The 18,252-nt window shown below is 32.7% G+C and overlaps 1 protein-coding gene across 1 annotated transcript in view; it reads left to right on the top strand.

Annotated features, from left to right (window-relative positions):
• LOC147073822 (uncharacterized) overlaps nt 1–18,252 on the top strand; it is a 130,546-nt gene that overhangs the window by 57,224 nt on the left and 55,070 nt on the right. The window contains exon 2 of the mRNA XM_085944696.1: nt 8,886–8,897. Coding sequence (XP_085800822.1) covers nt 8,886–8,897 — 12 coding nt within the window. The remainder of the gene's footprint in view (nt 1–8,885; nt 8,898–18,252) is intronic.

The raw sequence follows: 18,252 nt of genomic DNA, 5'->3' as shown, positions 1-18,252 counted from the left end.
GGTTACAAAAGTATCTTATTCTAATACTAAAAACATATTATGTTACATCAACACCGTCAGTTCGTTGGCGTTTGCCAGAATTTTGTTAAAGTGGAATAAGCTCACTTTGAAAATACACGCCAAGTCAGAACTTTAAAAAAGTATTGTGTCTCAAAGCAAAATGAAGGAAAATCTAAAAAAACTAAAATAAGTTAAAAATACCAAATTAAACATAATGCATATAATATGTATCGAGTCAAATCGTCTCCATTGAATCAGTAAAAAATGATATTATTTTGGCTATTAATTCTAAAAAGCAATTATTGTAAACTTGTGAGTATGAAGCCTTATACTAACTGTGTTTCTAATTTATTGAATAGTAATATTCAGTTAGTACAGATTCCCAAATAACACTAAATTTATTAACAAAACAAAGAGGTTCTACATACGGTTCAACGCCACCTGTATTAATAAAGTGTAAATTTTGTTAAAAGATCATATTCCATTACTTTTTGTGTTACCGTTTGTTTTATAAATAAATTAATATACTTCGAAAAAAAGTACTAATACCTTATCTGTATTATGTAAATTTGATAAGATTTTTATAAGATCTAATCACACTCAAAGTGTTATCAAAATTATCAAAAGAAAAAAAATGCCCTTTCTTTTAGTCTTTAGTGAAAAATGTGTGTTTATGATTATATTACAGAATCTTTTGTAATTATACTTAATAGATTTACAAGTACTCGGGTATAATGAAGAGAAACCCTTTTCGTGTTTCAGAGTGCTTATTAAAGATAATCCTTTTTCTAAAAGACCTGCTTTAATAATTAATACGCTGCGCCGGGAGGTTTTTTTAAACTACAAGACTATTGTAAATTTGCCTTTCTTAAAAAATACAAAATACTCAGTGGAGTAGGTTAATTGCAAAATAATTAATTGTCACTATATGACTTCATATAACATAATTTAAAAAGTATGATAAACTATTTTTTTCAACGAATAATTCATAAGATTTAATAACGCAACATTATTTATTGAGCATACACAAAGTGCAAGTAGTACTATAAAGTAGGACTAAAATTTGTTATTATTAGATCGTTGATACAATACACAAAAACCGTTAGCCAATATTAACTAAATTTGAGAAACGCTTCAGTAAAATGACTATTAGTTAATTTAGACGTAATTAGGTACGGCGCAAGTGGCTAAATTGGTAAACCACATTGGCCGAAATCTGAGTCCTGTCCGACACACTATTTTTTTCAAGATTTTTTCTAATATGTATCTTTCTGATGGTTTTAAATTTTTATAACTATATTCTTTTTCTATATATATATACGATACATAGATATACGGACCCATGAATAATGGTGGAGAGTGGAGATTTAGATACAACACTGAACTATACCGCTTATACCAAGATTCAAAACTCTCCATCATCATAAAACTCCAGAGGTTAAACTGGGTAGGCCATATTCAACGCATACCTGAGTCACGGATACCGAAGAAAACCAAGGGGGGAAAGGCCAGTGGGAAAGCCACGCACGCGATGGGGTGATAACGTTACAAACGATGCCAACCAGCTGCTAAAAATCAGGAGCTGGAAAAGACGGGCGGAGGACCGTACCGGCTGGAGGATGGAGGTGGAGGAGGCCAGGGCTCGACTTGAGCTGTTGCGCCATCGAAGAAGAAGAATTCATTTTACATAATATGTAATCGATTAACACCTACTATCTATCATTGACGTTCAACATATTATGGGCTCAACGAAATGGAGGTCATATAGACATTTTACGTGAGTAATATTTGTTACTGAAAAAATAAAATGCAATTTTTAAACAGTGTCGGGACTATTTTATAAATTTGTAAGGAGTGCTGTGCACTTATATGGTATTAGATCAAACACCACTGAATGCATTAAGTATTTTGTTTGCTGACACATCTACAAAGAATTTTTAATTTTAAATGGAGTATTATAAATGCTTTTTCTATTAAAAATGTGAAAAATTTATTCATTTTTTAATATTGAATTCCAGAATGTGGATGCATGTTTCGATAACCGTTATTCATCATTAACTAGGATGACCACCTTTCGTCTTTAATCCAACACCTTATTCATATAAACTGATTTTAAGTACTCTTATTATATTTTGTCTATTTTTTATATTAATTATTTGTATGGAAAAAAATACCGTTCGAATGTTGAATAGACAACGCGCAATACAAGCGAAAACTAAATATTAATATCATTTCAAATAAAACACAACCCATGTAGGATACATATCGAAAGAGTTGTCACTGTCATAGTGCTAAGTTATAATTGACACTATTGACAGATATGTTCGATATCCATCCTTGGAATTTCTCACGGATAAACAAAAATATTGTGTTGTTTTTGCAAAAATGCGATATTCATTTCACGCGTATTACCCTGACCGAAATAATAGAATCATCTACATAATAATAATATTTAATAAAACATTTCTTTTATTCAACAAATAATTCACAAGATTTGAGAATGTAACATTCCATAATATTGAACATACATAAATTGAAAACAAATGCGACTTCTTCTAGTGTGTATATACTTGTATCTAGGGAATCCAATCCCGAGCCAAAATTCTGATCCCAGGATTTCGGGATTACAATTTGACAATCCCGGGATCCCGGGATTGGTCCCGGATGTTTATATTTACAAATAACATTGATAAAATCGGTCAAAAAAAATCTAGTATAATTTATACCATTTAAGACATTTATCGTTAATATTATGTACGTTCAATCTTGGAAATACATAAGTTTAATGGAGTAAATAATAGTGTAATATAAATAATAATGTGAATTTAATACGACATTGCTGTTTCTGATAGTAAAGACTTAATGAATGGGTTAGCAAGATTAAAAATAGTAAAGCAAATCATGGTGTACTTATGACCGTTCCGCTTCATAAATCTAATTAGTCAGCCAAATATGAAACTGCCGTAAAACGTATGATAATTATCATGGTGAAATTACTTTGTTAATAGTGCTAAGTATTGTTTTTTTCCAATTTTTCTCATTTTTATTAATTTATGTGAAAAAATAAAATGAATCGGCAACTTACACATGAGTATAAATCACACTTCATTCAAACTCAGTTTATTTCTAATGTAGTTATTTGCTATTTAAAGTATTTTTTCTGTTATATTTTCGTTTTTATTTTACTTTCCATAAAAATTGATAAAAAAATCTATCCCGAAAGATTCGGGATTATGTTTATCAATCCCGGGATTCATAGGTATCGAAAATAGCTCGGGATCCCGGGATCCCGTAATTCGACTCGTATCTGAGGTGCTTTCAAATTATGTATGTTTAATATTAATATCTCTAAAAACATAATTTAACAATCATTATCTGTATTTATTAATCATATAAATGTATGTAGGTACCTACGTACTGTTCTTTTTAAAAAGGATTTTAATTATAATATATTTAAATAATTAATACACTATTTTTATTTATAGAACGATTCAATAAATTTGAGAATGTAATATTCCATATTGAAAACATATAATTTGAAAAAACCTACTAAATATACAAAGCCGGATATCACTCGAACCTGCATCTATCGTATTGTTGTTTATGAAATTATTAGCATGTGCAGGTGCGTTACGACTGAAATTTTGATAAATTCCAAACGCCGGTAGGTACCTATTATTGGTAACTCAGTTAAAACCACAAAGCCAATTGCCAATATTAGCGAAATTTGTAAAGCGATTCATTTGTATGACCGGTAACTATTTTCTCGTAATTATGTAGGACGCAAGTGACTCGGTTGGTAAAGCACATTGGTCGAAATCCGATGGATGCAGGTTCGAGTCTTATCTGGAATCGTATTTTTTTTCCATATGTCTTCTAATATAATATATGTTTTTGAGATATTTTCAAATTATATAATTATGTTGAATAAGATTTATTTTTTAATTAAAAAAAAACATAAGAGAATAATTAATTGACAATAGTAAAAAAGGAAATAATCCATAGTGCATTGGTCAGACTCTCCAGGTTAACTTTATAAATTAAAATATTTATTTATAAACTTTTATAGTCAAAAGCTTGGGGTGTAACCAGTGGCGACCGGTGAGTTATTTTACTGGGAGTTCTTTTTTTTCACCTTTTGACTGCCGCAAAAAGGCATTTGCCTTCATCAAAACTTCACCAAAAAATAAAAAAAAAACTATTGGTTTTTTTAATCTAGTACATTTAAAAGAAATCATAAATAACTCACTATTTATTATTTGTTGTACCTCTTAAAACAGTTTTTCTTGAAAAAAAAATGGATTTTAAACTTTAACACAAACTGGTTGACACGAACTATTTTGTTTTGACCGAATTATTAGTACTACCGAAATATTTCGTATCTGGCAGTGACCGGGATTTATTGTTCATTTGTATGAGAAATCCATTCTTCTGTTTTTCATCGACACAATTTTTTCAATTACGCGTTTGTTGAAGTCAGGAATCTCTTGTATCATTCTTTTTTCGATACAGAGTATACATAATGCGTTCAATCTTGATTGCGCGATGGTGTTTCTACTAAAACACTTGATCCGTTTGAGTGTGAAAAAACATCTTTCGCTATCGACTGATGTCATCGGAATAGTAAAAATTAAATTTAATAGTAAAACCGATTCCGTAAATGTGTCAGCATTATAAAAATTATCCAAGCTGTAAATAACAGACAATTCATTTTTGAGTTTATTTTTATCTAAAAAGTCAGACGTATTACAGAGCTAGTTTGGAGAGATATCATAATTGATAAACATTGTGAATTTAGTTATCAAACTGAAAAAAAACTTGAAGTTTATTTTTAAATTGTACTTCGCCTAAATTTGAGAAATGTTGTCAACATGTGCGGAAATTTAAATGCGTACTGTGAAAAGAATTTATTTTTATAATAATATTGAATAAAAATTGTCAAACAATAATTATTGTACGTGTGATACGGGCTGTATTGTTTTAAAACCGATGACTCTGCGTTCGGGCCGAGAGCGACTGAAACTGTTGCTCCCGAGCACGTAGAAAAAATATTTACGTGTTGCTATTCCACGCGACAGACGACGCTCTTTCTCATTGCAAAGAAATCGAAATTAGATTACTGGGCGCTTTGTTCGAGCGATGGCGAATATCGCTCCCATCAACATATAATATTATTATTTTAAATAGCCGGTTAAAAACACATATTAGAATTTGTTTTTGTATATGAATTAATGACTACGGTAATAGATCAGAACACTTAATTAATCAAATATAAATTAAATACTCATTTAAAAAAAGTCTTTTCGCATAAATTCAGTGGGTGGGTGTGCACCGCTCCAGCGCTCTCAAGGGAGAATCGCCACTGGGTGTGACAGAGTTCATAACACTAAAAGAGCTTTAAATATTATTTGCTACGATTGTTGTTTAAAAATATTCAAAATTATTTCCTCACCGTTAGTACAATAATTATTTTGTTAATATTCAAAATTACTTACGTTCTGTAAATGATATTGTGAACAATGTGAACAATGAAAATATAATCTCACAGTGGGAGCATTATTTTAAGTAGGGTACGTAACAGTGTATATACAATTTAAATAGTATATAACATTTTATTATTAATCTTAGTGAAATATTATATTATGTAATGCTTTGGACAACATTACAGTGACATGCATATATTACATAATAGCCACTTAATTTAGATACGCATGAAAAGAAGAGTTCAATAGATTCAACCCCCTTTTTCACTTCAGCTGGGATAGCCTCATCCGTTACAGGCAATCCCAGTAGATTCAAACCATTCCTATTATTGATATGTATACTACGAACTACTGACCGAAACATAACAATTGTCGTGAGTTTCTCCAAATTGGATCCACCTGTGATACATATTTCACATTAATGGAGATTTAAGTCAAGGAAGGCCTAACTCGTTTTGTCATATTATAACTATTGTAAGGTCGTTTAAAAGATCATTTTCATCACCTAAAGTCAGTGGCTGGTTTTGATATGTGAGCACTGACTGGTTTTTAAGTCCCTCCACGATAAAAAAAATTAAAAAAAAACCAAAAAAACTCTTAGCGTACCCAGTAAACATTTTAGTAAAACTACCATTATTTTCAAACATTTGCAGCGTAAGATGAATAACGCCTTTTTCCTTTCTGTAAAAGATTACTTGAACGACTAATAATGTCATTGATGTGGAATAAATCCTTTTACCTGGACGCAAATTTCAAACGTCCTTCTTTTTTAAAAATTAAAAGCTAAAATCTGATAATAATTTGGCATTTTGCAGCTTACATCCTTTAGACAGAACGTGTATTTAGTTGTGTGTAATGCTAATATTCAATAAAACATATTTTGCAAAAACTGAGGGTTAAATCTTTTTGCCTTTCCACAGTCGATATCAATGTGTTTATTTCCTATAATCACATCCTTTAATTTTAACTAAAAGTAGTAAGGTGATACTGATGATACGTAATAATGTGTGTATTTTTTGAAGTACGAATACGTATTGTTTGAGTGATTTTTTTAAGTTTTTGACATATTTTAATAATCGATTGGTTTGAACTATTTCGAAGTCCCATTTGAAATCTTCTGACGAATCGATTGCGTCGATGAAAAATTCCACTGCCTAAAGTACGATACAATAGGTTTTGAGGCAACCGTCGATGGAAGGATATACCCTGGATATCTCTCTCTGAACTTGAAATTTGACCTAAAATATTTTAGTTATGTAGTTAATATGCCTTCATTATAATTGATCGGTCAAGTGATCAATGTACACTTTTTGTATTAACACCACAGTGATCGTAGGTGTCTATAAGAATGTATTAAAAATTTCTGGGCTATTAACATTAGGTACCAATTATGAAGTTTTGATTTAAGCCAATACGCCAAAAGAACTCATATCTACTATTATGCATTGGAGAGCTGCATACTTCAACTATATTGTTGTCGTAATGAAAATAATGATTTTGAAAAATGATGATGAAAGGTAGAGAGTGTCGGAGGCATTGGCAAAATGAGTCTATTGATTATGTAACTTTCATAAGATGCATAATGTACATGCCGATGGTTATCTAATACAACTAGCCAAGGATAAGGAGATGGAAATACAGCAATATGACAGAACATCGCAAAAAAATAATACGACTTATATGCATTTTATAGTAGTAAACGTATTAATATATTGGGAGTGTTTTCATAAACTCTTCTTACACAGGCATGTTTGGTATTAAACCCTAGAGACATGGATATATATACCAATATATTTTTATAGGTAAATAATCTCTATATATATAAAAATCTCGTGTCACGATGTTTGTGGTCGAACTCCTCCAAAATGGCTCGACTGATTTTTATGAATTATTTTATGTATATTTGTTAAGTATGAGAATAGGTCAACAAGTATATTTCATACCGCTAGGTGATTAGGGTATCTCTATCCAGAAAAATTTTCTTTTATTTTTTTGACAATTTTTTTTTTTGTATTTTTTTTATTATTTAGCATAAAAAATACCTATAAACCCAAATTTTAACTCTCCTACCCTTACCCTCCAATTTTTTAATCGCGATTTTATTATTTTTGTATGAACAAATTTAACCGTCGTTCGTATTTCAATGTTGTTGATTGACAGATGGCGCTACGTGCGAGAAGAATTCAAAAGAAGCTTCGCGTCATTTTGACGCAGTGCGTGCAAAATTTTTTACGATTTATTTTAATTTATCTATTTTTATGTGCGTGTATCAAAGTCACGATGCCAGCAAAACGCAAGGGGGGCCATTTGGGCCGTCGAACGAATAAAGTAACAAACATGCGAAATAGTAGAGCAGAAAGAACAGACGAACAAATCCAACAAGATAACAAAAATGTGCGTGTAAGCATGTCGCAATTGCGTGCATCTCAATCACAAGAGGTACGAGCTGAACGAAATCAACAACGACAATTGGAACGGAGCCAAGCGCGCCGGTTCGTAGTTAACACACGCAGAGCAAATGACTGACAACGCCAACAAGTACATCGAACATTTACATCCGCTTCGTTCCTTCGTCTCGCATTCGAGTACGAGCCAGATATTGAATATTCCGCTCATCCAAAAGTGCTGATTGGTGCTATGGACAAAGAATGTCCCCATTGTCATGCGCTCAAATTCAAACATGAGTCAGCCGGGATGTGTTGCGCATCAGGAAAAGTGCAACTACCAGAAATTGAGATACCACCAGAACCATTGAACGGCTTGCTCATCGGCACGGTTCCAGATTCAAACCTGTTCCTGAAGTCCATTCGCACATTCAATTCATGCTTCCAAATGACTTCGTTCGGAGCAACAGAAATAGTTCACAATACTGCGACAAATGGTCAACAATTCCATTCTACGTTCAAAATCAAAGGCCAAGTTACCACAAAGTAGGCTCATTACTGCCAATGCCAAACGAACCACATAAATTTTTACAAATCTACTTCATGGGCGGTGAGGACATCAATCATGTGGATGCACGTTGCGGCTACAATAGCCTCAATTCGCCTAATGCCAGGCGCATCGTCGGCGAACTGGACGCCCTGTTGAATGAGCACAATGAATTATTGAAATTCTTCAAAGCACACATGCACGAATTGCAAAGTGACAATCACGCTATTGTCGTCAATACTGATAAAACACCAGCTGGAGAGCACGTACGTTGATTCAATGTGCCTGTTGTTGACGACATTGCTGGAATCATGGTTGGCGACCGCACATCGACGCGAGAAATTGTGATTCGAAGAAAAAAAAATAATCTGGAGTTCATCGCTGACACACACCGTTCATACGACGCTCTCCAATATTCGCCAATTTTCTGGAAGGAACAAGACGGATATTGCATAAACATTAAACAACGAGATCCTGTCACAGGTAATTCATTCATTATGAACATCATTACTCATTTTGAATTGAGAAAATGAATGGTTGATGTTTTTTTGTTTTTATCGGCGGTCATCGTCTACAGCGCTCTATTCATCTTTCTGTCATAGATCCCATCCCCACACACTTACGATACATTCGTTATTTTTTATTTATCAACCAAAATATTCACTAGAAATAATTTATATGGCAGAACAACGTTTGCCGGGTCAGCTAGTATTAGTATAATATTCGCTGGGCTATTGGGCGCTTCAGTAGTATTTTGAAAAGTGACCTTACATTGTATCTAAAGCGGAAACTGAACTACCAATACTTATATAATATTACATGACGTTAAACGTGTAGGTACATCTATTGTAAGAGAAATCCAAAAACTTACAAAAAAGCAATGAATGAGGAGGCAGATAATAGTATGCAATGTTATAGATGTTTCCAAGCTGATATTATGGCAATTGGCTGTAGGTACATGGATCTCGGTGAGTGGAAAATTGAGGCGTCTAATTACAAAAAGCGACAAGTCCACAATTCGATATTTGCGGGAAACAGCGTTTTTATGTTTCAAGCTTCAATTACTTGTTTAAACATGAGATTATTTTTTCCGTTGTATTATATGTCGAAATTAGAACCAAATGGCAATTTGTTTCAGCCGATAAACTCTTGAATGTAATGCAAAATAAAATTTGACGTAGCGCTACTTGAACCTCACTTTTTAATTTATCCTGCATAAGGCACATATTTCCGTGGCACTGTTATGATTTTACAGGATGCCACAGCATGAGAGACGCCATTTACAATATTGAACGATCCCTTATTGGCTGACTTAAACACGCACGAAATCAACCAAGCTTTAAATAATATGAAACACGGATTTGGCGCTTTTTGTAATAACTCGAAACTTCAAATATTTTTTTTCGTAGGTTTTAGTCGCGTTTTGGAATTTATAGATCAATACATATTATTGTGTAAAATTATACAAAGAATACGTGCGTATTTTTTTCGCAATTTTGACCAAATGTGGACTTATCGCTTTTTGGAATTAGACGCCTTAATTACTAGACAAATGCAGTCTTGCAGTGATACCCAAGGGGAAATATACGACTACAGGGATGCCCCGATGCTCGCTAAATTGACGAACTCATCTCGTTCGTTAGATCTACCTACGTGGCAGTGAAGAACTAGGAACTGGGAAGAGTGGAAGAAGCTGTGAGACACCTACACACAGCAGGGGATCGACTCAGGTGGATGATTATGATGAATATGCGCTATTAAGCAAATGTTTCGTATGTTTTCTACGATCATGTTTATTTACATGACTCAAGGACATTTTTACGCCTTGGATCGTAGGATAAGTGTGTTAATTTATCCCGGAATGACGCAGTCACTTTACGCGAGTCGGGTTAATCTCAGTTGAAATGCATACGTAAATGTTTGATGCGTATCAAGATTCATCCGGTAACCGTTTTTATGATCCCTCTTGCTCCTCAAGGATATATTAGTCTGTCCACGAAGGGTGAGCGCAGGCGATTCATTTCGTACTAATTTTATTACATTTATGATTTCAACTCTTTTAAAGTGTTATCGAAGACATTTTCATGGTTTATACTATTACTACTAAGACTTCATCATATCACGGCCAACTGTTGGAGGATAGGGCAAGAACAAGTTCGCGCCATTTCCCTAGCTCCATCGCTCATAATCGTGCCTCCCGTCATGCTAGACCTGCAGCGCGTAGATCGCTTTGTAGCACCTCTGTAGAGTGAAGGAGGGTGGGCCGCGGTGACGGAACCCTTGATGTTGTGCCACAACGGTGTAGATTGTCGTACTCTCTGGCGGCGTAACGCAGTCGTACCGATGTACCTCTAAGATTCGGTGAAGACATCGATTCTCAAAACTCAAAAGCTGAGACCTTTGAAGCGTAGTAAGATGCCATATCTCACAGTCATATAGGTCATGGCTGTATTGTCTGAAAACCAAATGTCGTTTGTTACTTGTTTATACCAGGGTAATATTTAAATTGTATGTAAACAATTGTACGAATACCTTATGACCGTGAATATATTATGTTCAAACAACATCTGGCAGAATTTCAATAAGACCGGATAACACGTTAGTATTTCACCGATTTTTAATTTGTACGCATTTAAAAAAAAATTGCTGTTTATTTTAGATGCTACGCTTATTTATAGAAATACAGAAGACCAAAGTTTCAGTATTAAAATATGAAAAACCTTTAAAGGCTATAATTAGCTATAATTATTATCAGATATTAAAATGGATCAATGTTCAAATGGTATATCAATCTAATAATTGGTAAATTTCTGTCTACAAATAAGCGTTCTACGAGTATCTAGGGGTTGCAATACCAGTATTTCAAAACCGGTATCCCAGTATTTTTCAATACCGAAATACTGGTTTTAAAAATCAGATAATACAGATATTCGGTATTGACAGTGGAAACATAATGCATCAATTAACATAAAAGCCTTAACAGGACTGTATTTTTTATCGGATTACGCGGCGCCTGGTTTACTTTCGTGATTATTTATCGTCCTTGGTGACTAGCAATGACACATGCTATAAAATATACATATTTCAAAGAGATTTTACATATTTATATAATATTTATTGGTAGATAATTCTGTTTTTTTTTTTAAATAATTTTATGAATACCGGTATTAATACTAAATCAATAGAAAATACTGGAAAACCGGTATTGATATTTTTATTCTATATTGCAATCACTAGTTGTATCTTAAATAAACGGTAGATTTTTTTAAATGCATACAAATAATTATCGCTTATTGAAATGGTGGACGAAGAACGGTTTCAGTGTTATTCTGTCATCTGTTATTTGAATACAATATGTTCATGGCCACAATGTATTGATACAAAAGTTTACGTATAATTTACCGGATACGTTATACCATCGGTATATATTCCCGCTATAAATCATTAGTTGAACTAAACTTCATATATTGTTGTGCATAATATGCTACAATTAAAAACACTTTGTTTAATATGTATAGTTTAGTAATTACTATAAACGTACCTTACGTACCAAGTAATTAAGGTTCAATAGTTCGTTTGTACAACGAATGTAGGATCTCAATGTTGGTGGGTATGTCTATATAGTGCTAATGTATTTATGTCACGGGACTCGTTATGTTCCTGATACTTGTAAATTGGGATCGTCAACACGGACGGCTATAGCGTAATTATTAAAGGCCACGTACACGTGGAAAGCGCTAGAAATTATCCGCTACATTTTTATATTCAGTTTTTAAGCCACACAAACAAGTGTTAGTTAGAATTAACTAACTAAATTGGCAAACATGTAGGAGAACTCATTATGACAGTTACTTTCATGATTATACAATGTTGTTCCAATAATATACTTCAAACGCACGGGAGATGAAACTGTATCATACAATTAGAACGTTTTCAGTACATATTATGAAACTTATGATATTATTTTCGGTCATGGAAACAAACTAAAATTACTTAATTATTAGCATCATCATCACCGGTGCTGCAACCCCATCCGGGTCCTGGACTGGTTCATAAAACGTCTCCACTGTCTTCTGCCTGCTGCAAGATCCTGCCACTGCCTTGTCTCCATGGATGCTGTGCCTCTTCATTGATGCTTCGTGTCTAGGTATATTGAAGAAGAGTTTATTAGGTAGTTGGGTAAGTATTATATTTTGTAGTATCACAGTTGTTAAAAGATGGCCGTATAGCATTGAGATTAAAAAACGCTTTTTGTTGAGAATTGCAGACAATAATGTTCCAATTTTATTAGATTCAATAAGAACATAATAACGCTGTCATTATTATATGATATTTGACTAGTTTTAAATCATTCAGATGTTTTTAAATAAATATTCACTATATTATTGTATTTCTTATTTACTTACCTACCTATTTTCGTCTGTCTTTTCCTTTTATTTCGGTGGTTTTTATTATGTATTAATAAATGTTTTATTTAGACAAGAATTTGATCTTAATACTATACGATCGTACATTTCCGATACAACAACTCACGATAAACTGTGCTACGGCCAACTGCAACACAAATAAAAATACTTAACCATAACTAATGTCTTATTAATCTTGTTGGCACTATTTTTATATTTTTTTATAATGAAGATATCAGGGTATCTCTTTGATATGCGATCCTAAGTGTTCTCCGCCAATATTTGCAGTGTGTTTATTTACATTTAAATATTGTTCACATCAGGCACATACGCCATGATATAATATCATTGATTCATTAATGTGATTTTTTAATAGTCACTTGATAATCATAAAAATTCAATTCTGCACATACCGCAATTACGGATATAAACATACCGCAGAAAACAAACGATCAGAGGGTAGGAGTGGACCGTTTTTTTGAATTGCTCCGCTTTAGCACTGCACCGGAACCTAATACTTGCTCGAGTTCCGCTCCAGGGTCTGTTCAGCTCCGGGTAAATATTACGTATGTACTTATACAAATGTTAAAAATAAGTAGTTTTAAAACAAGGGTTATTATTCGTCATTTTCATTATTAATTATATTAAACAAATTTGTCGGCAGCAAATCGTCTTTCATTATCTGCCTCTTCTCATTTAGAATTAATTTTAGTGCTGAAAATAACCTCTCGACAACTTATGTATCAACGTGGTGTCTCCAAAGTGTCAAAAAGGTTAGGTTATTTATCACTCGGCAGTGTTGCTGTATTTCAAAAAATTCCAGTCTTGCAAAGTGTCAAATATAATATTTTCAGAGCATTTTTGGACGAAAATTCAATAATATTTAATAATAAAAAAACACATCCGTAGCAGTGCAGCAGTACAAATGTATGGTGCTCCGGGTAAAACCCCATTGCTCCACTGCTCCGTGCTCCTGCTCCGAGCTCCAACGCTCTGCAAATAATTACATTAGTTTTGTACTGAAAATATTATAATGTATAAAATTTAACGTAAGATTTGGTCCAGACGATTGATTTAAAAGTATTGAGGATGCTCGTTTGTTTACGTGAGTCATTTAACATAATATGATTTCCTTCGATGACATACGCAGCGCTATCTACTTCTACAGCGGTCATTGTATCAACCATTTTTTTTTATAAATTATTAAGTCGATTTAGTGATATTTTATGAAGGACAAAATCTGTATCGTGAATTTCCTATTACTATCATAACGTTTTCTATCTGGAGCGATTTATAAATCATTTAAAAGCATGAGAGGTTCATAAAAAATAAGTTTTTCGTATTTCCAGCGGAAACAATAAACCATTTTACACGGAAGAAAATATTTTAATAAACAAAGGAAACTATGAAAAACTAGTTTATTGCAACGTGGAATCTGCTTGGGGGTATTCACGGAACATAAATGCAAGCATAGATAATCTGTCGCTAGATTTATGAAGTTTTATTTCCACCTCGAGGCGTTTCAATTTCATAGATTGGCTATTACTCGAGCAGTTTGCGTTTTAATAAAACGATAATTTAAATATAAAAATAGTATTTCTTTGAAAAGTTATACAGCATTATAAATGAGTGCATAATAGGAAAAGGTTATCCAAAACTTTTCTAAAAAAAACACTAATTATCATTGGTTGAGCTTTTTAAGTGGACTGTAATTATTTTTATGGGAAGATGAGGAGGTCGGATCTAGGGGTGGGGGCGATGGAACAGAATGCCAGACACTGACCTTTGTGATGATGTATGATGACTCCGTGGTCTGGTTTCAACTCTCACTCGCGCGGTATTGTTGTTTGGGTAACCCGGTTTGTACACTCACGCACTTTGTGTCAGTTTTATCGATTATATGTGAGGGTCTATTCTATCATCATCATTCATAATGATGATGATAGATTCTGAATGAGTCTGTACCTATTGAGTCAATCACTTAAGCGACGGAAAGCTATTAGAAGCCCGCTCACGCCCGCTATCGAGATGCAACTGAGTGTTATTTGTAACACAGTCTCTCATGACCCGTAATTGATTATTGATTGTCTGGTGACAATAACACTGGGGATTAGGAGTTGGGTGATAAGGAGTGGAATGGGAACATAAATGGCCCAACCAATCATTATTTTAATAATATATTGTATTCCTACATGTTTTAATAATTACCTACTTATATTACAATGTTTCACTTTTTAATTTGTAAATCATTTTGTATAGAATAAAATATAAAACTTTTTTTTGGGGTGTAGGTAATCCAATCACCCCAGTTATAACTACGTCCCATTCCAGAGTAAAAATCCATATGATTCAATAGTAATACTGACGTTATAGTTTGTGTTATTTATGTTGACAACTGTTGCGGACTATAGACCCATCCTCGTATTGATTTAAAATAATTAATCCTGAAAATTTTACGCCACAAACGCTGACAGTGATGACAGAAAGACAAGATATAGGTACTTTATTAATATCTATTTTTCTCACAACAATTACAAACACTTCCACTATTTATAATTATTTGTTTGTTATATGTTCTTACTTTTAAAAAAAGTTTTTACATATGTACTTTATTGTATTAATTTATTATATAAGTTAGAATTAACTGTACTCATTGTCAGTGTGTATTTATTTACCATTGGTGAGTGTGCATAGTGCCTGAAGATGATGATGGAATAGTACAAAACTTAAATCACAACACAACCGTGTAATGTGACTTCATAAAATCTCACAATAAACTAGTTATTCTTCTTCTTTTAAGACTACAACAGGCTGTGAAGCCCAATGACAGTAGTGTAGTAGTAGAAGTGAATCAATCACATAAATGTATTATGACCTCATCGGTAATCGAACCCGGAGTCATCGGATGAAAGACATTGCACTACTAAGAGTAGCCAACATAATTTTGATATAGTAATATTTATTGTAAGAAAAAAATACATGGAATCAGGAAGCCTTAGTACGGTTGAATACAGCGATAATCACTGTCTTTAACGACAAGCGAGGATCACGTAGGTAGTACTAGTAAAAATCTAAATCGGAAATATAAATCAAGAGTTTATCAGTTACGCTCGTATATTATGTTACCTGACTTTGACTGCTTATTGGAAATATTATGTGTAACATTTCAAATTATCCGTTCCAGTAATTCGAACAAGTACCTACATAATTGCTTATTTAATCCATTATTTCCTTCTTTCAGAAGTGTAGTTAGAGCCAATATATAAGGCGGCAAAATAATATGTTTATTGCTCCATAGAAAATACTGAGGCCTTATCGTAGAACATTACATCGCCTTTGAAGATAACTTTAAATTCACGATTATTAAATTATAGTTGAATATCTTGTTTAACTGCTGTACGTTTCTGGGTTCTTGTAAACAAGGGATAGATAAGAGATCGAATGAAATAGATATCCGCTTACTAGCTATAAATATACTGCGGGTTAAAAATGTTATGTCGAATAAACTAACTTATATAATAAACATATATAAAACAATAATAAAATCAGTGATATATGATAGCTAACACAAAAAGAATAAGATAAATTCAGTGGTTCACAAGCCATGTGAACCAACACCATTCTGGTTAGTTTTGAGTAAACTTGATTCAAACATAATATTTCATTAGCTCTCTTTATTCAAGGATATGATTGCAATTCTGAAGTGTTATGTTGAGTACATTTTAAGTTATTCTAGGGCAATCATATCATAGGGCATCAAATCTAACTAGAATGGACTTGGTTCAATTGGCTTGTGAACCACTAAAATAACAGTTTTAATATATTGGTTGAGATATCAAGGAGTAATGCATATAAAATGGCCGCAGGAACGCGGTTATTGAAAAAAAATCCCCCTACCCATCTCGCTGACCTTTGAAGTCCGACTGATTAAAACCTGATATTTACCGTTAACGGATTCATTTGTTTAAATAGTGTTCTAATTTTGTTTCCCTATATAATTCATTTATACAAAAATTATAAGCGATTATTGCCTTCATTGCCGAGCATTTGGTCACATACTTTTTCCGAATATATAGATGTGTTTCTACTAAATTTACATACCCTTGAAAGACAGCATTTAGAATTTCATTGATCGGCAAACCATCATTAGATTCTGCAAGTCACAAAGGATTTGTATGACTTGATCGTTTTCTTTTTGTATATTTTCGGTGTACGATGTAAGTTGTATGTACTTGCGTGCGAATATCCTGCTTCATATAAATATTACAGATAGTTATAATTTGAAATTACATTTTAATCGATTTACGTACACGTAATAAATGAAATTAATCAGAACTCAATAAATATAAGTCAATTTTTATATAAACGTACTTTTTACTCACATGTATCAAAAATTGTTGATCAAACCCGTCAAAATAATTAAGTTTTTGCTTTAAAAATCTACTGATAAATGGCGTTTCTTTGCCAGTAAAATAAAGGAATGTTTAAGATTCTAAAATTTGGGACGTCGAAAGGCAAATACAGGAAAAAATATATAAATATAATGTTTGTATGATTAGACAATAGACCCTTTACCTATAGTTTATATCAATGTAAATTTTAATAGTAGCAACACGATTAATGAAGTTTATCTAACTATCTGTTTATAAATTCAATAACTTGTACTGATTGGCTTCTAACTGTTTTAAAATATTTCATTGTACACTAAAACAGGGTGAATATGAACGTTATCAGATTTCATATTCAATTTAAACCCTATGCTGGATAACTGAAAAGCTAAGTTTACTTACCAAAAGTTGTGTTTGCAATTCAGTAATATGGTTTGGTAAATGAGAATGCTCATTATTCACTCGCCACTTTCCTAAAATTATCTTCTGTTCCTAATTACCAGCGAAATAGGGTAAATAAAAACGGGAAGAAAAAACTACAAATTTTCATAAAAAAAAAACATTATTCAATAAAGAAACAAGTATAATTTTGAAAAACACTTTCTGAGAAAATATATTATAACCAATAGAGGTGACGTAAGGTGATGTCACCTTGTAGCATAGAGGTAATGCACGGACGGGGCGTAAACCCAGGAGATGCAGGGTTCGATTCCCTGCCGGGTGGCTTACTTTTTTCAAAAAGATTTTTTCTATTTGTTATAATATATTTTCTCAGAAAGTGTTTTTCAAAATTATGTATGTTCAATAATTAGAATGGTACATTCTTAAATCTTGTGAATTATTCGTTGAATTAAAGAAATAGTGAATTATAAATAAACGAGTATTTAAAAAATAGAAACGTATTATTTCTCTAATCAGTGGATTATCTGGAACAAAAATAGGTAAGTATATATTTAATGGCGTTGAGTTCATTCTTGGCGTAGACACGTTAGACAAAGTTTTATCAGACATGCAAAACATGCCAATCGCAACAAACTTTTTCAC

Source organism: Rhyacophila brunnea, unplaced genomic scaffold, assembly GCF_057557595.1.
Source record: "Rhyacophila brunnea isolate RB1 unplaced genomic scaffold, BYU_Rbru_1.0 scaffold_17, whole genome shotgun sequence".
Classification (NCBI taxonomy): domain Eukaryota; kingdom Metazoa; phylum Arthropoda; class Insecta; order Trichoptera; family Rhyacophilidae; genus Rhyacophila; species Rhyacophila brunnea.
The sequence above is the reverse complement of the archived record's forward strand: the minus strand, read 5'-3'. Positions and strand labels throughout refer to the sequence as shown.